Source organism: Colletotrichum abscissum, assembly GCF_030869225.1.
Source record: "Colletotrichum abscissum strain IMI 504890 chromosome Unknown Scaffold_56.1, whole genome shotgun sequence".
In the NCBI taxonomy this organism is placed as follows: domain Eukaryota; kingdom Fungi; phylum Ascomycota; class Sordariomycetes; order Glomerellales; family Glomerellaceae; genus Colletotrichum; species Colletotrichum abscissum.
Genome location: NW_026850498.1, coordinates 472 through 26,028, shown reverse-complemented (window position 1 = coordinate 26,028; position 25,557 = coordinate 472). Strand labels below are relative to the sequence as shown.

Here is a 25,557-nt window from a genome sequence, read left to right as displayed (position 1 = left end):
TTCCATGCCTCACCCTGTAACCCCGCCCTTATCGCAGCAGGAACAACACCAAGCGAACATGACCGTCGTGGCCAAGGGCGATGCCCCTCCCCCGCCATCCCAAGAGGAGGTTTCCGCCTTCTTGAACTCCATCTTCACCGCGACCACTTCCGCCGCCTCAGTCGATGCCGCCTACGGTCTTTGCGAAGTCCTCAACAACACGGTCGGATACCAAGGTCTCACCCATTATGGCATTCTTGCCGAGATCAAGAAGGCTGTTGCCAACAAGAAGTCTCCTCAGCTTCGCGAGTGCGCCCAGAACCTGCTGGGTGCCCTCTTTGAGCGCATGCCCCCCAAGTCACCCTTGAGCGAGGTTGTCTTCCTTGTTCAGGATGCCACCCTCGTTCCTGCAGCCCTCGACGCCCTGGCCGACAAGGGCTCCGTCGTCCGCGAGTCTGCTCAATATGCGCTGGACGCTCTCTTCAACAACTTGAGCGCCGAGGCTCTGGTTGTCGGTCTGCTGCCCGTTCTTCACACCTACCTGTCCAAGAGGACCGGAAAGTGGCAGGGAACTGCTGCTGCCCTCCTCTTGCTCCAGAAGATCGCCGAGAAGGCCAAGCAGACTGTCGGCTCCACCCAGGAGCAGGCTGAAGAGCAGGATGTCCTCCGTGAGGCCATCGGAACAAAGCTGGCTGGCCTCATCCCCATCGTCGAGGGCGGCATGCACGACCTCAAGGCCGAGGTCGAGAAGCAGTCTGTCCAGACTATGACCGCCCTTACCGCCCTCCTTTCCAACGACGACGTCGCCCCTCGCGTGCCTCTTCTCATCGATACCATGCACCACCCCTCCACCGAGACTCTTCGCAAGGCCATCCACGCCCTGTCCATGACGACCTTCGTCGCCATCGTCACCTCTCCCGTCCTTGCTCTCTTGACGCCCCTGCTGGAGCGTTCCCTCAACACCCCCTCTACCGCTCAAGAGGTTCTCCGCCAGACCGTCGTTGTCGTCGAGAACTTGACAAAGCTGGTTCACGACCCGATCGAGGCCAGAACCTTCTTGCCCAAGTTGCAGCCAGGTGTGAAGGGTGTCTACGACCGCGCTTCCCTCCCCGAGGTCCGAGAGCTGGCTAAGAGAGCATTGGATGTCATTGAGAAGGCCATGGGTGACGACAAGGATGTCATTGAGCGTGTCTCTAGCGAGGACGTCGGCAAGATCCTTGATGCCGAGATCAAGAAGAGCGGCGGCCTTGCCGTCACCGACATCTACAAGGTGGCTCGCCCATACATCTGCGAGCAGGTTGCCGAGGACGTCAACCACCGTTTTGTTCAGCGCATCTCTGCACGCATCGCTCCCTACCTGCAGGCCTTGGCCCCGAGCTCTAATATTGCCATCGCCGACAGCGTTCAGAAGTACTACGTCGAGGAGGACGAGCGCAAGTACGGTGTTCCCGAGAAGGAGGACGACGGCGAGACGGAGATTGTCAATGCCCACTTCTCCCTGGCATACGGTGGCATGCTGCTGCTTTCCCACACCAACCTGAGACTGCTCAAGGGTCACCGCTACGGTCTTTGCGGTCGCAACGGTGCTGGCAAGTCCACGCTGATGCGCAGTATCGCCAACGGCAAGCTCGAGGGTTTCCCTCCCCAGGATGTTCTTCGTACCATTTACGTCGAGCACAACCAGGGTGAGGATGCTGATATCAGCATTTTAGACTTCGTCCTCAAGGACGAGGAGATCGCGGCTCGCGGTCGTGCCAAGGTCGTCGAGGTTCTTGATGAGTTCGGCTTCGGCAGTGGCCCTGACGAGCGCCAGTCGCACAAGGTCGGCTCCCTGTCTGGAGGATGGAAGATGAAGTTGGCTTTGGCTCGTGCTATGCTGAAGGGCGCCGACGTCCTGTTGTTGGACGAACCTACTAACCACTTGGATGTTGCCAACATCGCCTGGCTCGAGAACTACCTCAAGACCCACCCCGACATCACCAGTTTGATCGTTTCTCACGATTCCGGTTTCCTCGACAACGTCACCACGGATATTTACCACTACGAGCCCAACAAGAAGCTTGCCTGCTACAAGGGCAACCTCGCTGCCTTTGTCAAGGTTCGCCCCGAGGCAAAGAGCTACTACACGCTCTCCGCTTCACAGGTTCAGTTCAAGTTCCCGCCCCCGGGTATCCTGACTGGTGTCAAGTCCTTGACCCGTGCCATTATTCGTATGACCAACGTCTCATACCAATACCCCAAGGCCCCCAAGCCCTCTCTCGCTGAGGTTACTTGCCAGCTTACTCTGTCGTCCAGAGTGGCCATTATCGGCCCCAACGGTGCCGGCAAGTCCACGCTCATCAAGATTCTTACTGGTGAGGTCATTCCCAGCACCGGAAAGGTCGAGAAGCACCCCAACTTGCGTATCGGTTACATCAAGCAGCACGCTCTTGAGCACGTCGAGATGCATCTTGAGAAGACCCCCAACCAGTACCTGCAGTGGCGTTACGCCAACGGTGACGATCGTGAGGTCCATATGAAGCAGACCCGTATGCTCTCCGACAAGGATCGCGAGCAGATGGATAAGCTCATCGATCTCAAGGACGGCAAGTCTGCTCGTCAGCTCGAGACTATCGTTGGTCGTCAAAAGTACAAGAAGACCTTCCAATACGAGATGTAAGCACAACCTAATCCCCGAGTCACATGGCAAATGTCCTAACAAAACGTAGTAAATGGCGTGGATACCTTCCGAAGTACAACACTCAGGTGTCTCGCGAGACCATGATCGAGTGGGGCTTCGACAAGCTCATCCAAGAGTTCGACGACCACGAAGCATCTCGCGAGGGTCTCGGTTACCGTGAGCTCCAGCCCACCGTTATCTCCAAGCACTTTGAAGACCTCGGTCTGGATCCTGAGATTGCCAACCACAACGAGATCGGCTCCCTGTCCGGTGGCCAGAAGGTCAAGGTTGTTATCGCTGGTGCAATGTGGAACAACCCTCACTTGTTGGTACTCGACGAGCCGACAAACTTCTTGGACCGTGACTCCCTCGGCGGTCTCGCCGTTGCCATTCGTGAGTTCAAGGGCGGTGTCATCCTCATTTCCCATAACGAGGAGTTCGTCGGCGCCCTGTGCTCCGAGCAGTGGCACGTCAACGACGGCCGTGTCGCCCTCCGCGGCAACGCCGCTATCAACCTCGGCTCCTTCGAGGACAACAGCAGCGTACCCGGAAGCGCCATCGCCTCCACCGCCGTCTCCTCCGTCGCCAACAGTGCCGTCAACAGCGCGGTCAACTCTGGCGCCGAGGATAATTCTGAAATGAAGTTCCGCGCCAGAAAGAAGAAGAAGAAGACCAAGAAGGAGCTCAAGGAGCAGGAGGTCCGTCGTCGTCTGAGACACATTGAGTGGCTCAACAGCCCCAAGGGAACACCCCACCCTCCCGACACGGATGACGAGGAATAAGTTGGACTTTACGACGACTCACGAAAAGACGGTTAATACTGAGCGATACCTTGTTCTTCTTCTGTGGTGCTGGGTTTAAGAATGAGAGAGAAAAGAGCATGACCAGAACATACACAGACGAGGTCGACCTCTTTTCCTAAGAAAGAAAAAGTTGGGATTTTTTGCTGCTTTCAGAGATATCTTGGGAATAGAAGGGATTGGAGGGGAACAAAATAAAGGGAAAGATCACGTAGAGACGTCGTTCTTCTCCCCTACCCCCATCCGTGTTCAGACGGGATTAGAAGGCGTTCTGCATATAGACGGGATCCAGGATGGGCTCTTTTTTTTGTCGTGCTTTTTCTTATGTTTTCGTGTGGTGGATATTGTCTCTGCCCCCTTCAGAGATTGTCGCGTTTAGTTAGACATTGACAAAGACAATAACCCACTCTAGACAGCCTTTTTTGGAATGATGGAACGAAAACTCGATTCGAATAAAAATTGCACCCTTCAATCCCTTCTGTTGCGCATGTGAATGTCAAGGGTCCATAGTCACAGCTGAGGACGACGAACTCTCAGACCCATCGTTATCATCAACCGCTCAGGACTAAATGCCAGTGATCTATACGGAATTCGTGTTTTCGAGGGCAAAAGGCATTCTCACAATAAATACATCGCACGAGTAAGGCAAAATGAACAAGGAATGTGGCTCAATTTTCTCTAAATTTGTGCTAGTGGAATCAAATGCCAACACTTGGGCGTATGTGTGCGTGTCTGGTGACCATCATCTACTTCATGCCCTATCCTAGGTTCCAACCTATCCCCCCTGTCCTTTGGTTTCGCGATGAGCCACCTCATACTTGATCATAATAATTAAGCTTTATATGTAAGTGTTAAAGATATTTTGCATGGCATCTTTTGTAAAATGGTAGAAAAGAAATGAAAACAAACAAGAGCGCCACTGATCATGTCGTGGTCTGCTCAAGCTGGGATCTAGGTATCAAAGCCCCTCGCAACTCCGTCCCATGTCTATATCGTTGCGGGAAAACGCCCACTGTACAATGTTTGTCGCCTCGTACGGCTCATGAAAATAGTAAATAGCATCAGATCCAATATGGTAATTCTTTTACCACGAGAAGGTCATGAGCGCGGGGTTGAGGGCAATGGGTAGGAGCAAGTGACTGGCTGAAACGGTGGCCATGGGAAGGATGGCGACGAAGTCGGTGATGCGCCAGTCATGGGGGACAAAGTCGGCGACGGCAAGAATGATCATGCCGGCGATGAAGATGCAGGAGAAGAGCATGGAGAATTTGAACTAGTCACAAAACGTTAGCGTCGGCTCGAATGGAATACGAAGTGGTTGAGATTGGAACGCATGGCCATGCGTAAGCACCACTGGAATGTGGAGCAAACACCTAGCATGAGCCAGGGAGGGCGGTATATAATGACTTACCTTCTTCAAAACCTTGGGCACCTCAATGAAGAAGTTGGAGAACTCGGCTTCCTTGGACGTCGAACCCCACGTCATGTCGATCTCGAACATGTGAGCCAAAAGGGCTTGGCTGACGTGAAGACTGAGGCCACCGAGGAAGATGGCGAGCAGGAATGTCCACTTGAGGTTCTCGAAGAAGGCCATCAACAAGCTCTTCTCACCAAGACGGTACCGCATGATGGCGAGGGCGACGTTTCCAAGACCGTTGAAGACAATGATGATGGAGAACCAAACCTGCCACGAGTCGACATAGTACTTGTCAAGGTATCCGTTGTACCAGCCCATGAGGAAGTAGTTGACCGAGGTCATGATCCAGGCAGCACCGATAGCGTAGTAAGTACCAATGTATGAGACGACGGTGATCTTGGAGGTGAAACGAATGTTGCTGAACAAGAAGGTGCGGAACAGCGGGGTGAAAGGACCTCTCCAGAGCCAAGTGCGGATGGGGTGGAAGAGAAGCTCGTTGCAGCCGTAGGCGTACTTCTCCCAACGGGCAAGCTCATCGTACACAGTAAGCGATACACCCTCCTTGAAACCTTCACCAGCCCAAGCAGCTAAGCGAATAATGTAGCCCTTGCACTGGAGACGAAGCGACATGTCAAAGTCCTCGGACACGTGTGACTCGGACCAGAACTTTTCGTATCCATCCTCATCGTAGTAGCCGACCTGCTGAATGGCGCTCCAGCGAAGAATAGCGTTGTGACCGACGAAAGGAGCAACATCACCGTTGGACACAGTGTACCGAATGGCGCTGTAGATGAGGTTGGTGAAGAAAGTGATACCGTTCTCGAAGTAGGTGTGGACGACCTGCATGACACCAGACGAGAATTGCATGATACCGACATCGGGAGACTGCTCCATTTCGGAAACGGCATCGAGGAAGCAATCAGCGGGAACTTGGGTATCAGAGTCGATGATGAGAATGTAGTCGCCAACACGAATGTTACCGTCAGCCCATGCACGGCCATCGTCCTCGAGAACCTCCTTGAGAGCCTGTTCGTAAGCCTGAGCCTCATCGTGCTGAGTCCATTCGTTGGGGCGGTTGATGGCCTGGAGCTTTTCTTCGACCTTGAGGGAGATCATCAAACCAAAGTTCATGTTGGAAGCCTTTTTGAACTTGCCCTTGCGGGTAAAGCCGTTCTCGCCGTGCTTGGGGCGGGCAACCCATCCAATGCTGTTGTCGGCGTAGAACTCGATACGAGCGCGGCGCTCCTCCTCAGAAATCAACTGGAGACCATCGTCGTTCATGAACATGTTGGCAGAGCCACCCTGAAGTTCATAGGTGGACATGGCCTGCTTGATGGATTTGACAGTAGGGACAATGACACCACCGAGACCCTCCTTGTAGACAGGGCACTGAACGGTAACGTGGGGCAGGAAAGAGCTTTGCAGCCTCGGAGGGGGGCGAGCTGAGTAGAACTTGGAGTTGATGGTCAACTGGCGAATAGGTCCGAAGATCTGAGCCAAGCAACCGACAATGACCTGGGCGAAGAACAAGGTGAAGAAGATCTGAAGGGGAAAGAGGGCGACGAGAGCCAGACGAAGGTAGTCTCCATCGACAGAGACTTCGATAGCCAGCTGTCTCCAGGCCGCACCGAGGGAAACGACGACGAGAACCAGAGTGACGGACACCAGGTAGGTGTTGAGGAGGTGGACGGGGCGCTTCTCGGGCTTGATCTGTCCGCTTTCCTCATCAATCTCGTACTCGCCAACGTTGGGACCCTTCTTCTCGTCACCCTCCTCGTCTTCAGCACCGGCTTTCCAGACAAGCTCCATGAGCTCGGACTCGATAGCCTTGGCTCTCTGTACAAGATGGAGCGCATCGTCATCCCAGACAATGAGGAGGCCCTCGGCAGCGATGAAGGCGGCGAATTGGTGCTTTCTCGCTCTAGGAAGGTCCTCAATAGTGGGCAGGATCTGGACTCGGAGACCGTTCATCAGAGGAACATCGACGGCGTCAGGCGACCACTGAAGGAAGGTCTTGATGACACGCGAGTTCACCGTCATGGCGCACTGAACGTTGAGGGCTGCGCAAGCCTGGGCAAAGGGGGAGGTGCCCAATTGGGGAGGGCAAGCCATGTACTGACCCCTGGACTTGCGCAGAAGAACACCCTCGACCTCACCAGATCCGTCACTGACCCAGAGGTGAGAGCACTGCTGCTGGTAGAGGTAGTTGACCATGACTTCATGCTTAATGTCGTCGAGGAACATGGAGCTGCCATTGGAGTGCGTCGATCGGCCAGAAATGGACTGCGGACGAGAGTTGTAGCGAGGAGTAGGTGGCTGGAGCTCCATATCGTTCGTGCTCGTTCTGTTCGAGTCTTTCTCCATGACTGGAGCCTGGTTGCCGCGAGCGGGCTGCGGTGGGCTGCCACGGCCGGAAGCTTCAGGCTTCTCAGCCTTGAAGTAGCCACCGAGACCCATCGTGATGATGGCAGGCGAGGTAGCTTCTGAAAGTTTTCAGAGAGTTGTCGACCAAGTTTGGTACGATTCGAGCTACTTGAATATTGTTAGTACCTCTCACAGTCACAAGCTTATTCCGAGTGGAACGAGCACAGCATGAAGGTCGCGCACCTCTGGATGTTACGCAAAGACAATGCAGTGGGTGCTGCCGTGTTCGAACTCGGATCGAACAAAGTAAGCTTGAAAAGACGATGAAGCCCAAGCTGAGGCAAGTGACCAGGCTGAGGGGGAGGTCAGGTGGGCAGTGATAGCGAGTGTGTAGGCTTCCGAGTGGAACCAAAGGCTGATAGTAGCGAATGTATGGAAACGTTCAAGCAAGCATGAACAAAGGCGCCGAGTTGTCGGATCGAGTCGAATTAAAGTCGAGTCGAGGAATGTGGACCGGAGGGCGAGAGTCAAGCCTAAGAGGAGGCACGAGACAGCGCAAACAACCTCGAGGTCTCTGATGGGCGCCTTGAGGGTTAGTCTTGTAGACGATCTCGAGGGATGAGAGAAGGGAAGGCAAGCCAAATAGTGGTCGAAGACGAGGGAGGGTTCAAGAGGTTATTGAAGAGGGTAGAGACACAGCAACAGGAGGAGGATGAGGAGCGGCAAGAAACAAGGCCAGTCCAATCGGGGAAAGCGTCGATGAGCCTCGCCAACACGACCAAGGGGTGGGTGTGCAGACGGATAGCGCAACAGGCCAGTCTTGGAGGCGAGGAACCGGCGGACAGAGCGAGCGCAGGTTGGTGGGCAGCGGAGGGGGAGAGTGAGTGGGTAATAGTTGGTAGGATGGTTGAGTAAGAGAGGAGAAGTCTTGCCTACTAGCCAGACCCAAAAGCTTTGGCTAGAGCATAGACTAGAGGCAGAAGACAGAGCAAGGGGGGGTGGGATGATGAGAAGGGAATCGGGAAATGCCCTACGGCGAGCGGTACGGACGGATACACCGTTCCTTGCCCGCCTTAGACGAGCTGCTGGCCTGCCACTGTTGCCGAGGGGAGCGAACGGGATGGGACGTGAGAGGGGAACGTGGTGATGGGATTTGCAAGAACCGCCCGGTATACCGTATAAGCGAGTGGACGGACTGGATGGGTACAGTACCTAAGGTATGGTATTCTTCTCTGTTTACGAGGTACTGCGTACAGTTGCGCGGATGAGGCACGGCGAGCCAAGGTTCCGGGAATTGGATGCTGAGAGAGCGGGCAAAGAGGGCAAAGACAACAATCGGACGCTGGGGCGCTGCCCTGGTCTGCACGGGTTATCTTGGAAGGCGTGTCTAGGTTCCCGTCGATTGGGATATGATGCGATGTGCTAGCGACCCTACTACGTAGTATGGCAGCAGCCGTGTTCTGGTTGTTGGAGATATTCGCGGTGCTCGCCACGCTGAAGCCGGGATCACTAGTTTGAAGTGTGGACGAAGCGAGGGATCGGAGGGGGATTAGAGCGTCTCCGTAGAGGAGGGGGGATGCAAAAGAAAGGCGCGCTTGGAAAAGCAGCAATGACTGGGAATCCCACGTTCTCTTCTCGGGGTGGAAATGAAAAATAAGGGCGACGATGCAGTGGTTTAATGGGACAAGGTGCAGACGAGACTGGGTATAGAAGCCTGCAGTGGAAATTGGCAGCTTGGCTTGAAGGGGTTTAGTCAACGTGGAAGAATAACGTGAATATCGAGAGGCTAGAGGGGAAGAAAGAGAAGTGAGAAGAAAAAAAAAACTACTACGGAGTAGTTCCTACCTTAGAAACCACAACGTACTTTTCAGCGCCGAAAGCCATGATGCCCGGATACGGCAAGAGCAACAATGAGAAAAAGGGGGCGTGGCTCTGGGAGTTTGGGGTTGGGGGGAACCTGAGGAAAGGACGACCGAGGAGTGAGGACATCGTGGCTACCCGTACCAACGTGCCAAGGACAAGGGACAACTCTGTGTGCTGAATGGGAAGGTGCAAGTAAGAATTATTGCGGGTTACGAGAGACATTGGGCCAATGGAAGTCGTTCCAGGCAGAAAAGCAAGGAACAAGGGAAAGAAGGAGGGGTGTGGGAGGTTGCCCTGCTGCTCCTGCCTCTGCACACTCTACTCCATAAGGTACCAGGGGGTGAGGTCCGGGATCAGGGGTGAGGAAGGGGCCAGCCAGCCGAAGATTGACAAGGATGGAAAGAGACGGGCCACCGGGCTCCGCTTACTTTACTTTAGCGCCGCGCCTGTGCCTGAGCCGAAGCCTTGTCTTGGTCCGTGCTTTCCCTTGTCTGATGGAGAGCTCGTGCCAATTGTGGGGCCCTCGGACACACCAAGTAAACACGCTAGGTGCTGCCGGGACCAAGTGGAAGGCACCGCTTCTTCGGCGACCCAATGTTAGGTTCTTTCCTTGACCTGAGATGGTAGTCTCTTGGCTCGTCATCTTGACCTTTTGGGTCCTTGGGCTCGGACTTGCTTCCTCACCTCATTCTCCTCTTCTATCACCAGAGAACACGCAAGCTCACCAATCCAGACTTCATATTTGGGACTTTGGGGCTTTGATATTCAACAGACGCGGGTAGCCATGGCGGCCGATAGCTGGTGAGCGGTTACCGGGGTGGCGCTCTGTCATTTTCACTCGTGGCCCCTTCTAACCTGCTTCCGTCTACTCTCCCGCTTGCTTTCCTTTCAGCCTTTAGAAACTTCGTCGCCAAACGGAACACACTTCTTTTCTTAGACCTCACGCACACACCGACATCTTGGGAGCCGCATCTGCGGATACGCTTTGCCGACCACTCAGGGATCGACATCACCGACCTGTCAAACTCGCAATCCCACCCGTGCTACTTCCTACAACCCGGTCCGTATTCCGACTCGATGCCGGCACCGTTGCTGCTTGGCATCTATCCGTCTCTTTGTTTCTCCCTCACCGTCCTCCCCGTGCACCACTACACCTGAGAAAATCGTCCGAGACCGAGAGCCTTCATCATGACCCCATCGCCTCCGGCCCCGTACACTGCACAAAGCGCCGAAGATATCAACGTTCTACGAATACAATGATGACAGTATTTGCCCGAGACAGCGAGACCCACGAGGCCGCACACCACATACGTCTCATATCTGCCAGAGTACGGATTTGGATACACCAAACCATGCTTGTCTGCATCAATCATAGCACTAGAGCCGAATAACGGCAGACCGCCACGACTGACATGTGGCCGCTGCCTGAGAATTTGCTGCTAGCTCGCATTGTCCTCGCGGAAAATGTACACCTCTTGTCTCGAGTTAGAGATATGATATCAACGGGACATGCATTATCTTAGGGCGATGATATTCTGCCACTACCTCCCGCTATTCTGCACCCAACTATGGCTACAGCCGCCACACGACCGCCGGTCTTAGGCACATACGTAAGCTAGGCTTTGCGTAGTTAGTATTTAAATAGATTAAGCTAATTAGAGGCCGTTAATTAACTTATAGTTAATTAAATTATTTTAATAAAAAGTATAATAATTAACGAATTAGCCTAATTAACTACTTAATTAACTACTTAATTAATTATTAATTACTTTATATAACCTATAGCCCGTAATTTAGTAACTTCTTTTATTTTAGCCTTATACTCTACTTTAGCCTCGTACTTATTAATAAGTTTATTTATCTCGCTTTTTATTATAAAATTAATATTATAAATATAATCCTCGTTAATTAGATCTTATAGTACGTTTAACTATATAAAATTACTAGTTAATTAAAATTATAACTTTATAAGTATTAATAACTAAGGAGCCCCTATAAGATTAATTATATTATTATTAATTACGTTAATTATTTTATTAATAATAGCCTACTAATACCCCCGTTATATTTTTATATTAAGCTCGTATATATTAAATTTACGTATAATCTCGAGGCCTTATTAAATAGAAGTAGCCTTACTTAGTACTAGAGGTATTATTAATAATAGTAATATTAGTATAGGTACTATTTTTACGTATTTAATAACTTCTTTATACTTAAATATAAAGGGCTCTTATTTAGAAGAAGTACTTAGATTAACCGCTAGCTTTTTTAATTTAAATACTTTAATACTTATTATAACTATTATAATACTTATTATAAAGCCCTATAAGTAACCCTTACCTCGGATTTATAAAAAATTAAGTAGGGGAGTAGAGGTATTATTATTAATAATAGGCTCTAAGCGTCGTTAGAACTAATATAAATAAATCTTTTTTAGTAATATTAGGGTACCGTCCTTAGTATATTACTAGAGGACGTAGTAATAAAATAGCTTATAAGTAGTTCGAATTAAGTAGGGTGCGCACTTTTTTAATAGCTTTTTATATAAACTTAAATTTAGTTATTTACTTAGTATACGGAGTTTTTATAAAAAGTACCTAAGGGTATTATAATATATATATATACGGACCTTTTTTTAAAATAATCCTATAGTAATATTTAATACTTTAGCTTAGTAATAAGTTTAATAAGTATTAATTATAACTGCTTAACCTACTTAAAAAATAACTAATTTATTAAATACGGCTTTAAAGTCGCCTATATAATAATAAATTCGTATTTTAATATTTACGTATAAGGATTCGATAATTAACGTAGTTAAGTAACTAAAGTACTTAATTTAATTAACCTAAATAAATACGATTTTCTTATACTACGGCTTAAGCTAGGTATTAATAGTATAATTAATTACTATTATAAAGTACTTAGTAATTTTAAATTTAAATAATTAGTTACGGTATATAGTTATTAATTTATTATAGAGGAGATTACTCTAATCCATAAGGAATTATTAAAAGCGAGGGTTATATATAATAGTACTAATTTTATCCCTCGTAGCCGGGCCGAAGTAGTACTAGGTTTTAATTAGTATATTAAAGTTAACGTACTAATAGCAAAGTACGTACGATACTACTTTAAATTAAGTATTATTATTAAAAATATTAGGTAAAGTAATCTTATAATCCGTATATATAACTTATAAAAAGAGAATTTCGTAAGCCCGGAGTAATATTAATAACTAGTTAATAGCCTAATAATAATTAGCTTCTTTCTTACTAAATAAAAAATAGCTCGTAATTTAAAAAGTATAACTATTATTTATAGCTCCGTAAATATTAAATAGTAGTATATTAAATTAATTAGTTTTATATATAGAATTTATTAATAAAATATCTAGATATTATTAAAGTAGGGAAATTATAATAGTAAGTATAATAAATAAGCTTATAATATAGCTTGCGTCGTTATATTAAAAGTAGTATTAATATTTTATAAAATTATGTAATTAGTTAAATAACTACTTAATAAGGGATTTATTACTTAATTTGTTATAATAGTAAGTAGTTAGTATATTAAATATATTACAAGTAATAATACTACTATAATCGCTACTTTTTAACTATAAGCTCGAAAGGATTTAAATAAGTTAAATACCCTTATTTTATTAGTTAACGATTTAGTCCTTTTTATTACGTAGTAATGCGTAATAGTAATATATAAAAACGTTAGTATTATTAAATAAGTAGTTATAATAATTATAGAAGTTACTAACGATAGAATAAAAGAGCTAATTACTACTTAAAAAGTTAATAACGATCTATTAATAATAGTTTATAAACGAGGTTAAGGATTTATAACGCTTATTTAAATAAGTTAATTTTATAAAGCGTTATTACTTTTAATTATAATACGGGCTATAAGTATAGTAATAAGTAATAATAATTAGTACTTTAGTAAAGGGTTTATATTAAATAATTCGGACTATAAAGCTAGCCTTATAAATAGCTTTATTAAGTACTACTCTAGCTTTAAATAAGCTAAAAAAGCGCTAATTATAAAGTAAGTAATTATACTTTACGTAATTATAATCATTATAATTAATAGTATATTAATAAATAAAAGGATTGTTAACTTTATAATTATTTTCTTTTTATAGTATATTAACGTTAAGAATAGCTTTAATTAGTAATAGTAGTAGTAGTAGTAACGGTGAGGTTAATAAAATAGTAGTTATAAGTAGGTAAGTAGGTAAGTAAATAAGTAAGTAGGTAAGTAAGTAAGTAGGTAGGTAAGTAGGTAGGTATGGGCAGCTGGGCTCCGTAGTCAGAGGTAGGAGCGGTCGCAGCCACACTTGGGGGCGGGATATCGGCAGGTGCTGGCAGAATATCATCGCCCTTATCTTATTAGGCCACTGCTGCATTGCTCTACGGCGTATGCCTCCGCTGCTAACAGTATCAACGGGTCCAGGTAGCTAACAAACGTCGCATTCAGTATTATCAAGTCACACATCTATTAACGCTCTTTTTGAACGTCTTTCGCCAACGTGCGAGAATCCGAAGAAATCAGCTAGAATAGAAGCTGTCGCCACGATTGAAAAATTTCAGCCGCACTTGTCGGAGCTGTTATTCGGCATAACGATGTTGTTCCTATCACGTGGAATTCGGGGTCCAGCGAACGCCTGGTCATTGTTACCTACCAGCATCCCCTTGTTAGCCATCGACAACTGCGACAAATGTCGCTAATCTCAGCAGCCAGACGATCAAGTATCCAAGTTGTCTTGAGGCGATAGGCTGGAGGGCGGTTTCCAGCGATGTGGATGAAGCCGCCCGCCCTCATCTCCTTGCGCCACTAGTCTGTCACTCTATCGGTTCACAGGACAGGACCAGATATCCTTAGATATGTTGCACGATGCCTTATCCAGCCATGCCGAGACCACATTTCAACACTTCAGGCTGGCTGAGAAGTGTCCCCACCAGCGGAGGTGCTAATATTCAATAGCCACAACTTGAAGCTGGACCCTTGGCCGTCGCTGCGTGGCTGCGTTATGCATCAGGATGCCCACGGAGAACCAGACTCTTGGTGGGAGGGGCACAGCCATTGCGTACGAAACTGCTGCCACGCTTCATGTTGGCAACTCTATGACTGTTTTACAACGCTGCGGCTGCAAAGACAAAGACACAAAATTGCCGAATCCGGACCATTTTCGATGCCTTGGGGCGAACAACAAAGAAGCTGAGTGGCATTTACCAGAAGTTGAGGATGACGTGCCGAATGGAATCTCGCGGGGGTGGTAGAGACCCAGATAAGGTCATATCGAAAAGCGAAAACCCGATCAACAGAAACGTACCCGTTCGTCTCACGCCTTACGAAAGCGATATACTCCGTACCCAGCTTGTCGCAGGGCTTCTCACAATGAGGAAGAGTGTCCGTAGGTACCTCAGCGTCCTTTTCACTGCTCTGTTTAGCATTAAAGCAGCGACAATAGCATGGGTCCGTTGTGCGAACAGGGGTTCGTCCATGCTTGGTTGCATGCCACGCTAAGCAAACGAACAACGGGTGCCCGGCTCATTAGCCACAGGAGAGAGTCTTTTCTTGGACAACAGAGAAAAGAAAAGAAAATATTCAAAAATATTATGGGGCGCTAACAGAAAACAGATGGAGCTTCTGGAACGCCCAAAGCTAGGTACCGCGTACCGGCAAGCTAACTGAGAGCGGCGCTCAAAGCCATGATGACACCGCTAAGAAAAGATGAGACGGCGGCGCGATACCTGACTCTGGCCGACCAGGACGGTGGTTTTTCTCATGAGCTGATCGGGTCTTTGTTCATTGTTGCCCTCTGAGAAGGGGCTGCGAGGCACTGCAACGCCTATCAATCTCGTATTTTCTCCAGCATGTTGCGAGATGCAATCCTCGAGGACAACGTTCACGTCATCCATTCTCAATCTCTGGAAACACCGCCTTGGGCCATTAGATGTGGCCAATCACTATGTGTTTGTGAGAGATCTGGCGGTGCCCAGGTTGACCCTCTCACTATCCAGCACGCCATCTCAAGTCTGATATCAACAGTTCCAGGGGGATGGGCTCGCACATGAAAAATAGCCATGGATTTGAGAGAAGCACTTCTGCCGGTCGCGCAAGGGGGCGGGCGACTCGGCCGAAGTTGCTCAGCATTGGGTTCCTTCACCGACGGTCGTTTCACTCTGAGCCATGGCTGACGTAACAAATCATTTATCCTACTAGCATCTTGAGAGCCCACCAGACCCGCTGGAAGCTGAACACTCGGTGCACGGCAAGATCAATTCCAGACCCGATATCCGTTTCTTGCTCGTAATCTCCAAATTTTCCGACATGTTTTTGCGTGTACGAGCACACCACCACCATGAGCTACCTATACATTGGGGAGGGTCAGTTGCATGTACCGATCCGAAAGCAAAACACAGTGAGTTGATCCTCGAAAAAAATGAAAAAAAAAGAATAAACACGACGGATAATGAATGGTTCCTCAAGGCGGTCTATCCTTGAGTGTGCCCAACCCGCCAATTCTTCGTATTCGGCAAGGAACTTGCATCAAGCAGCAGCAGAGAAGGATGCTGGCCAGGGTATATTCCAGCCAATCCAAGCCACTACAAGCCACACACACTCACTCGCACTATACACACTCGCTCACACACACTCATGCACATTCTCACCCAACTTTGGCGTGCTCAACCAGTCAGCTCGTTGACCGTTTGAATCCTCTACAGGAACAGCATAGAAATCGAGATGATGGCTTGTGGCGACTGACGCCAGGAGTGAGATATGACGCGCTGCGAACATGAACCCAACGGCTCCGAGGCTTACCCTTGGAAAAGCCCGTTCGTTGGATGAGAGGGCACCAAGATTCGGTCCTGTTCATCAACCCACCTTCTCGCCTTTGAATGCCTCAACCGCCGCCTTTCACGATGCAGACTGGATTGCCACAGCACCTGTCAGCAAAAGTGACAGCACTTGGAGTATAGGCAGGGGTACGCCGAAGCGAGCATGTCAAGGCCCAATATCAACCTGGCCCCCTGTCATCTCATGCAATTAAGCTTATCAAGGACCACACTGCCTGGACTCGCCGCTCAACTATCGATATCGCAACTGCACTTTCTATCAGAATCTCACCATATTGGCGTCGCACCGAATCAAGGCCTCATTCCCCGTCGATAGCATGCTTACGCCCGTCTTATTCTCACCAATGAGGCCAAACCTAGCACGCTTGTCGAGTCAAGCCTATCATCTGTCGACGGTGCAGCACATATAAGCTTTTTGACTGAATTATAGGCTTCGGCAGCAGCCACACTCGGCCACAGCCCACACCTCATTTTCCTCCCCTTTTCCCCCACAAGCCCAGCTCTTTACGTCCAATCAGCGACGGGCGATGTTGAGATGGCAGATATCGTGGCTTAAGTTACAATTTCCACCCAAGTGAGGATAGGGGGTAACGCAACTTTGGCGCGCTCTTATTTCCAGGAGAACACTACGCGGCCTCTCTACTCGCTTCCCCTCTAGCTACGACCATTTTCCGCGCACGCACTCTCCGCTCCGTGAAAACAGAGAGGTAGACTATGATAGGGGGAGAGGGGTGAATGAGAGCGAGGTGGGCTCTCTAGACTTGTCGTTGTCAAAGTCCAATATCGTCCAGGGTCTTCAGCCGCAGCCGCGACAACTACCTAACTTACAACGTGGGATGTCCCTAGGCGACTCGCCGGTGGCGTTCTGTATCGCAATTTCACCTCAATCCGCCATCCTGGGTCCTCGCAAAATGTCCGCGTCGACCAGCTCTGGACTATCGTCGACTGACGCGTGCGACTTTGTCCGTGGACCGGTGTCACTTTGTGTCTCGCACTCTTCTCTGTTCCCGGAATAGCAGTGTCATCCATGCTGTCGGGTGCGAGCTTTTCCCGGTCGTCACCCATAGTCTTTTCCACTATCAAGTTCCAGGCTTCAGGTCCTCAATCACACCTTTCGCACCCCTTGTCGAGATAAGACTCGACTGTGATAGCACAGCAGGATTTCGCAATCCTCCATGCGGCGGAAGCATGTTGCCGGCAGCCGACTCTCTCACCTTAACCGTTAACGTCCTGCTGTAGCCTTGTCGCATGCTGTAGGGACGTACTCGACTCATCTGCCGAGCATTCAAGCGAGCAACTTTGGTGTCGCGACTTCAACACGCACGCACGCACCGCCCGCCTACTTACACGGCCAGGGTCACGACGGGCCTGCCGTCCGGTGTGACTGACAGCTCACCCTTGACGGCAGTATGCCGGCGACAGGCGGCACGCCTCAGCTCCTATCTCTTGTCCCCGCTCAGCTTGTTAGGAAAAAATACTACCCGTAGCTTGATTTAGCTTGTCGGCGAAATTCCTCGGGTCCCGGTGATCTTCCGACCCACCGGCATGGGTGGATGGATTGTACACTATGTACTCCGTAGGCAGTCAAAAATTGCGGGCGGATCCTCCGGAGAGAAAAACGTGAACGACCCCTTGTCGGGCTGTGACCTTGTCTACGGAGAGTATCCAGGCCAGGCCGAGCCAGACCCATACGAATTGGATACCTCGAAAGAGGCCGCACAACGAGACGTGTTTGCAATCCACTTCTGGCAAGAGGAAACAAACCATCGAAAAAGCTCCATCAGCCCATTTTTCAAGCTGAGGTCAAGGCGGCGTTTCTCCATCGCGAACCCCAGGACAAACGAATTTACACGTGTACGAAGACCCTGGGATGCGGGACATTCCCTGCTTATAGCACTCGCTCCGATATCTTGCCCCCGCCAGATTTGCCTACCGGTGTAAGAGGTGTATCTTGTGGCGACCTGAAGGATCAAAGATGGACAAGATCTCATACCAAGAAAAGGGTCCGTGGCATAGTAGGCGACGTCAGCTTGTGTCTGTGACAAAACCAACAGTCGGGAACTCGTGTAAATCGGCAACGACGGCTGGACCCAGCATCGCTAATCGTGGGCCGCGCGCGCACAAAGACTGTGCTGTGCTGCCCAGCCTTGCCGCGATTCCGGGCGTGGGACCGCCCGGTTTTCTTTCACTTCACGGCTCGCACCGAAAGGTTCTGTGAGACTGTGACAAAGGAAGTCGGGAGCCGGGGCAGCTCGTATCTGCGCTTGCGTCGCTTGTGTAACGCGACACATGGCCATATCGGACGCCATGCGCAAAATATCGCAAGTGGTAAACGTGCATTCAGCAGTGAGCAAGATACACGTTCGCATCAAAAGATTCCGTCCGTAAACTGCAGCACAGCCTCAAGACTGAGAGCCCTGGAGAGTATGCTCTTCGGCCGGCAACGCTCGCCAGGGAGAGTAGCAATTCCTGCCGGGGCTTCCTGATTCCCAAGCAGCCGGGCACTCGCCAACTGGCCAAGTTCCTATTGTGCAGTGTTGGTGCGGGATTCTGTACGAATGCTCCATCGGTGGATGGGCGGGAAGAGAACAAACAGCCGCTCTCATCCACAATGGCCACCCTGATTCATCAACACACTCATCATGCGAATCCTCGCAAAAGTCCCAATCTCCCATCTTCGCACTCTTGTCCATTATTCCCGCGTTGACCGAGTCCCACCGAATGAACATCGCGTCACTTATCCGTTCCCTTTGAAGTAACAGCGAGCCTTCAATCACTGGTGAGAGCCTGAGACGTGTGTGGGTGCGATCGCCCGCTACCACATGCCCTATCTGATGGATCTTTCTTCTCCCACTGATGAGTGGAAATGCTGTGGATCTGGGTGGTATGTTCACCACTTTTTATCCATAAGCTTGCTCATAACCTTGAATTTCATTATTGTCCTTGGACTTTGAGTGATTGAATCCTTCTTGTTCCCACTTTATGTGATGAGGATCGAGATTGGCGGCCGCTTCTCCTTGGGCTCTCCATGGTGAACTGAGAGGTATCCACTGCGGTGACCCCAAGGTGTCATTGACCTGAAGCTCACCTTGAACCTGAACTCGTGGGTTCTGCCAACACCTCCCGATACTACTGCTTTGATACACAGACGGCTCTCACCACTACTTGTCCGCGCATGGCGACGTCGTAGAAACAGAGACGGCCAAGGGCTCACGGACAGATTCTGCGCCCTGTTTCTCCCGGTCAATCGGGGCTGCCATCTGGCATTCGCCCTTACTGCGTAGAGGTTCCTCTTCCCAGCTCTCGCTCCTCATCGCACATGGATACTACTTGTGTTTGATCACACTGATGACGCAGAAGGGATGACATGTTCGACTCACGGCAGATCTGGTATAAGACACGAAAGGACATCGTCACAATCAATAAACCAGTACCCCCAAAAGCATGACTTTTCTACAAATGAGACAGAACTCCCCCATGCTCTCTCTCCCTCGCCCCACGAGGCCTTTCTTCAACTCTATATTTGATGCGGGACAGTCTCACACGCACCCGGTTCGGAGGGAAGGGGGGGCGAATTGGTCTCATTCGTGACTTACCCCAGCTTGTGCAGCCCGAGACCTATCTTTGAGAAGGAGAAGGAGAGAAAAAAGAAGCAACATGCACAACAGAGTCGCAAGGCCTAGTCATCTTGTGTATCTGTAACACTGAGATCTCCGCCGCCTTAATGAAGGCTGATGTTTTTAATGAAGTTCTCAATCTTATTATACCCATTACAGTGCACCTTGCCGAAATCAAAGGAGGATGCAAATAAGTACAGATACAGGAGGGCAAATGGTTTTCTGACGGGAACGAAGGCACCTAAGCAAAGCAAGAAATGCCGGATACTAGCAGGTGTCCAGAGGTGCCGGTGGCAAGGCCCTACGCCCGAGCAATCACCAGAAAGTAGCATTGCATCCAGTGTCATCAGGAAAACCTGGCAAAGGTCAACAAAACGTAAAAAAAGGCTTCGCGACGATCCATCCAGGATGGTGATTCGATGAGCTACGGCCGGCTCCCAAGGCCCCCAGTCTTCCGACCCTTGATTCTTGGCTTCAGGCTGTCACAGCTGGGTTTTGCTGCCACCCGACGCTGTAATAGTACACCAGTCGCCTGCCGCAAGGTTGTCTTTCTGGGTTCATCGATTCCAGGCCCTTGTTGTACAGGTGTTGGCCGGGCGCTGTGATAAGTCAGCCAACTCAAGCCAGAACTTGGAAGTGTAGCATCTGCAGACTGTGGGAGCCACGGCCCACGAACAATCAAGGCGAGTAGCATGCGCCGTCTGACAGCAGCTGGCTGGTGTCGGTTACTGTGGTGGTGATGACTGCATCGGCCATATACCTGCCTTGAGTCTTTAAATGCAGGGATCTCAAGCCGCCGGCAGTGCCAAGGCTCTGATGTTAGCTGCCTCTTGGAAGTGTTGAAGCTTGGAAGTCATCAGTCAAGCTGCAGATAACCTTATTGTGGGCAACGATTGTTCGAATCATACGAAATTGATTATGCAAGTTTTCAAATTCATTAGATGGTAGTATGTTTGCATCTCCCAATATCCTAATCATAACCCAAGATATTGTCATCAAATATATGTGCTCAAAGCACCTGGGTAAGTAATTCCAGGTTGGTATTCCAGAGTAATCGCCTTCCGTTGTAAAATCCGCACCGCGCGCCCGTCATCTATCCCGATTGTGCGTGTAGCCGTCTATATGTAAATGTGCGAAATATCCAAAAAGAGAAATGGCCGTTCGAGTGGACTTTTACAGCTCCTCGTTGCCGTCGCACTGCTGCCACATGGAAACCTTCTGGACAGTGAGCTCGGGCTGGGTCCACGTGGGGTACCACTGGTCGCGGGCATTCCAGAAGTCCTTCTTGGCGTTGGGGCTGCTTCCAACCCACGGCTTGCCAGACTGGCCATCTTCGAACCAGCCGTTGGTACCACCGACGGCCACGTTGATGATGAGGTAGAACTTCTGGTCAAAGGGAGTGTTGGAACGGCCAGTTTGACTCCAGACGTCCTCCAGGCGGGAACCGTTAGAGTTAGTCTGGGGGAAGTCACCACGCTTCCACATGGGTTCGTCAAAGTTGGTGTAGAGGACCTGGAGCAGGCGACTGTTGACGTAGGTGAAGAGGTACTTCTGGGACCATTCCAGACCGAAGGTGTTGAATTCATCACCATAGGTCGTGTGCAGGGCCTGACGCTTGTTGTTGGTTCTCCACCAGGCATCGTTGGCCTGGTCGGGGCCCCAGTGCAGCGCAGAGGAGACGATGTTGTTACCGCCCTGGGCATAGGTCCAGTTGTTACCGCGAGACTCCATGATATCAATCTCACCCGAAAGGGGCCAAGCACCATAGGTATCCTCGACGGGCATCATCCAGATAGCGGGCCAGAGCCAATCACCCTTGGGCAGCTTGGCGACAACTTCGACGCGGCCATACTTGAGAGTGGCACCCTTCTTGGTGTTGATGCGACCAGACTTAGTAGGGGGAACAATGGAAGAGTTGCCAGAAGTAGTGTTGGTGGCAGTTACACAGGCGGAGAACTCGGTGGAAGTGCAAGTTCCGTCCTTGAGCAAGTCAATCTCGGTGTCCTTCTCAATAAGAGCGGAGTCTTGAAGAGTGGGACGGATGACCAAGTTGCCGTCCTTGAGGAAGACGTTCTCGTTGTCGGCAGTGGTCATCTGGAATTCGCCATTACTGGAATTTGATTAGCGTGATGCGGGGTGAGAGGAATGTAATCAAGGAAACGTACCCAAAGCCGCCGACTTGCACCTCCTGGGTCCAAATGTTTGAATCCAGGCTGCTGCCGGAGAAATCCTCAATGAGCACAGGGCAGTACTTGTGCTTGACGACACTTCTGATACCGTCCCAGACGAGGAAGCCAGAGACAGCGAGACCAATAAAGATACCGACAATAGGAATGATGGTGACCCATTTCTCCTTGGGGTCAGCCTTGTCCAACCACGGCTTCTCGATATCCTCCTTACGGATACGTCTGGAGTGGAAGTACCGCTGGGATCGCTCATCGAAGCGTGCGCCGATGGCACTGGACGAGCCGAAGCTCGAGGCAGGTCGGGAAACGGCAGGCGTGCCGAATGGGTTCGTGCCCATTGGTGTACCGGCCATGGGCCCTCTCTGAGAAGCTTGGGACTCGACACCATCGCCAAAAGGATTTCTGCTGTTTTCAGTGTTGGGCGTGCCGGGGCGAAGGGGGGTTCCGGTAGCAGTGGTGGCCTGTGAAGGCATTCCAGCTGCTGGGCGGGAGTAGTAGCCCTGATTGTACTGGTCCTGATCCATGATGGGTTATAGACGAAGGTTGAGGTTGACGAGACAAGCGAATGGCCTTGCGGCTTGACGCGGAGGAATAGTACTTGTTCCTCGAGGTAGTCGACGGTAAGCAAGCGTGGGTATAACGAATGTGAAGCCGCGAATCGTCTATGAATTTGCCGGGTTGTCGCAACGCCAGTGCAGATGAGTAAATCCTCGAGATGGCAGCGAGAAAGAGCGGCAAGGGAAAGATTTGTAGTGTTCCCAACGACGGACAAGGCGAAGGAGAGAAGAAAGAAATCCCAGTTGGGCTTGAAGGAAAAAGGCGAGACCGGGGAGGTAAATGGCAAGGTCAGGGACTCAGGTCGCCGCCAACAGGAGAAGACGCAGGCAGATCAAAGGCGCTCTTGCTCCTCCTGGGCGAGCTAAGATGAGGAAGGCCAAGTGCGATTCGGGTACCTCTGCCAATGTACTTTTTTGCCCATTCTGCTCCTTCTGCTCATTTTGGGAGGTGTGACCTTTGACAGTGCTTATCTCACCCCTTTTGGCTTACTTCATACAGTATAAAGGATAGCTCACATCGGCGCTGGACCCGCTGCCTTACAGTGGCGGTTCAGTCGTCAAGACCCCTAATTCAGCAACGGTGGAAATCACCAACCGAGCCTGCGCACTGTACGTACCGAAGTCCTTTTCCTTCTCCCACGTTTGCACGCACACCCCCCAGTGGTCTTTTTTCGTCGCGTCTTCTTGCTCCTCTCTGCCTCCCATCTTCTTCTTCTTCTTCTTCTGCCTCTCCACGTACCACCCCCGGCGCCCCTCCTCGATCGCCTTTCAGCTTGTCCACCTCCTGTCGTTAACTTTGGATCCGGTCTTTTGCTAGTTCGGACGGGGCCGCATTTGTTTCTTTCACAAACGCCTCGACGACGACAATCCTCGTTCGTTTCTTCGGCCTCCCCATCGCCCTCACCTCGATCAATCCAGACCTGAAGCACTCCACTCCCGCTTCGTCTGGTCTGGCCTCGCCGTTTGCCCAATATTACCACCCAAGATAGTCCTGACACGCACCAAGGGCTCCATCACCCACCAAACCTAAGTATGCATCTCGGCGCTTCTAATTCAGCTCTCGCCATGTACGCCGCCTTGTACGGAGCAGACCACGCAAGAATAGTCAAGGATCACTATCTCATCATGCCCTCCGGCACAGCAACTACGGCCACCACGAAGCCTCACTAGTGAAACACTGCAGAACGCTTCACCTTCAGCCCTGAGCATATAATGGCAACATCGCAAGTACCGACTGCTCTCGGTCTCCCTCAGTCTCAGCCTGCCAGCAGCACCCCTTGGCCCTTGCCTGGCCCGCTTCCCGTCTTGCCGTCGTTACCTTGCTTCCTCGGGCGGGTTGGTTCCAGCTCCCTATGCTTCTCGGCGCACTGCCCACCAAAGAGCAGCAACTGTATCCGCTGTGTACACAGGTGGCCAGGAAAAGCAGCAAGAGATTTGCCCATGCGGCTTGTTCTGGTGCGCTCGTTAGCTCGGTGGCGTGCATGCATCGGCCAGTTCGCTCAACGATGCCCTTGTACCTGCATTAAAGCCCCTGTCTGCTCTTCTGCTGGCACCCTGGTCCTTGATGTGGTCGCTGGTCGGACGAAAAAGACACGATAAGGGATGCTGCCTATTCGGTACTAGTTCCAATAGCGCGCGACAGTATCGAGCCGGTCTGTCATGGCCCGTCTTGGCCCCCTCCTGGCCTCCCTACCGCAATTTCCACCGTCACGTCAAGACCGTCGCCGTCGTGTCGCGATGGCGTCAAAGCTCAACTCGAACCATCTCCTATCCAGGTGCCAGACACAGACTCGGTCAGCGTCCAAAGGCCCACCGCGCGCCTGTTGTCTTGGCTTACGGCATCTCATCAACAGCCATTGTCCTGGCCCCAATACGAGACTGAGGAAACAACCTTCAGCTGAAGTAAGGTAGTGTAGGCCTCCCGGGGCCAAAGCCAAAGCACACAGCAGCTCAGTGTCAAAGAGCTGCAGAATATCGGACGATGATTTCCTTGCATTGCTTACACCATTTGGTGGCAGTGGGTTGACTAACCAGGTGAATCATACGTTCAACTCACTCAAAACATCTTCGAGATTTGACATCATCAACACTGGCCCAGAGGCCTTCTACAATGAGATCAAGGATACATCATAAACGATGCCCTTGCCCTTTCCCATGGAGCAGTTTAGTCGTGCTCTGTTCCAGCAGCTCGGACGGTCCGCCTTGGAACTGAATTCGACGATCGGCAAGGAGTGTGCTTCTAGCTCCCCGATGCTTCCCAAGGGTGGCGAGTAGCAACTGAGGTCAACATGTTGATCGCGACTTCGAGAGTGCTTGTACCGGCCCCGCCGTCGGATGCTCCATGACAGACACTTCCAACTCTGAGCTCCAGTATCCTTGGTTCTATCCCTACGCTAGAGACTTCCATTGGGCCCATCCTCGGAAGATCGACGCCTCCGGGACGGACCCCCGCGAAGCGGCGGGTGTCTTTCTTTGTCTCGTTAATACAACCTTGCCTTTTATGGTGACCCGATAAACCCAACTCGGGAGCGCTGCTTTGTCGGTGTCAAGATATGGCAAGCCATCTCCAAACCGATACAATGACAGCTGTTCAGCCTCAGTTTCTATAACGCACATTTATCACGTTCAGGGCTCTTGCCGGTTATCTTGCAGGGAGACACCTGCAATGCAAGTGTAGTCGGCACGTTGGCAGGCCTCAGACAAGCAAGAGGGCCGATTACACTGCGTTCAGCATGCGTTAGCGTCTCAATATCGGCCAGCCGAGCTGATGTTGCTCTTCTATCACAGTACGGCAATCCTTGAGGAGACCATGGACAGAATTTTATGGCCCTCTCATTCGTCGAATTAGATCATGTCCATCACCTTAGGCTTCGTCCATCGAAACTCAACGGGCGTATGTTCCGTCGGGCTTTTTCTTTTCGTAGGGACTTATCTCGTGCGGCAGCACTCACTCCCCAACTGAACCCGTTCCGCGGAGTCGGGATGTCTCAATGCTTTGGTTACAGTACATGAGTTGAGCTATCGTCACGCGGCTTGTAAGTGGCACGCTGTGGAACTACCACTGCCGAATCAGCACGTCAAGCCATACTATGCTGGGCGATAACCTATTGCTTGCCTGTCGATAGGATGTTGCGCGGGCTTCAGCACGTCCATCACAGGACTACTCGAACTGACATACTGCCATTCATTCTGAACATGTTTGTGTTTTGCCACACACCTCAAGAAGCTTTGTCGACG

At 50.5% G+C, this 25,557-nt stretch overlaps 5 protein-coding genes across 5 annotated transcripts; 2 read left to right on the top strand and 3 right to left on the bottom strand.

The window, feature by feature from the left end:
• Positions 1-58: 58 nt before the first annotated feature.
• On the top strand, positions 59-3,420 carry CABS01_14597 (ABC transporter; the record flags this gene model as incomplete). The annotated part of the gene is made up of 2 exons (XM_060547935.1): positions 59-2,634; positions 2,688-3,420. 2 exons carry the CDS (start codon positions 59-61, stop codon positions 3,418-3,420), a joined length of 3,309 nt encoding a protein of 1,102 aa, XP_060393052.1.
• Positions 3,421-4,522: 1,102 nt separating this feature from the next.
• CABS01_14596 (uncharacterized protein) lies at positions 4,523-7,312 on the bottom strand (the record flags this gene model as incomplete). The annotated part of the gene is made up of 2 exons (XM_060547934.1): positions 4,523-4,711; positions 4,850-7,312. 2 exons carry the CDS (start codon positions 7,310-7,312, stop codon positions 4,523-4,525), a joined length of 2,652 nt encoding a protein of 883 aa, XP_060393051.1.
• A 12,689-nt stretch (positions 7,313-20,001) lies between these two features.
• Positions 20,002-20,271, bottom strand: CABS01_14595 (uncharacterized protein; the record flags this gene model as incomplete). The annotated part of the gene is made up of 1 exon (XM_060547933.1): positions 20,002-20,271. One exon carries the CDS (start codon positions 20,269-20,271, stop codon positions 20,002-20,004), a length of 270 nt encoding a protein of 89 aa, XP_060393050.1.
• Positions 20,272-20,750: 479 nt separating this feature from the next.
• CABS01_14594 (beta-1,3-glucan-binding protein) lies at positions 20,751-22,287 on the bottom strand (the record flags this gene model as incomplete). Its single annotated transcript, XM_060547932.1, has 2 exons — positions 20,751-21,687; positions 21,743-22,287. 2 exons carry the CDS (start codon positions 22,285-22,287, stop codon positions 20,751-20,753), a joined length of 1,482 nt encoding a protein of 493 aa, XP_060393049.1.
• A 1,245-nt stretch (positions 22,288-23,532) lies between these two features.
• Positions 23,533-24,453, top strand: CABS01_14593 (uncharacterized protein; the record flags this gene model as incomplete). The annotated part of the gene is made up of 2 exons (XM_060547931.1): positions 23,533-23,783; positions 24,237-24,453. 2 exons carry the CDS (start codon positions 23,533-23,535, stop codon positions 24,451-24,453), a joined length of 468 nt encoding a protein of 155 aa, XP_060393048.1.
• Positions 24,454-25,557: the final 1,104 nt, after the last annotated feature.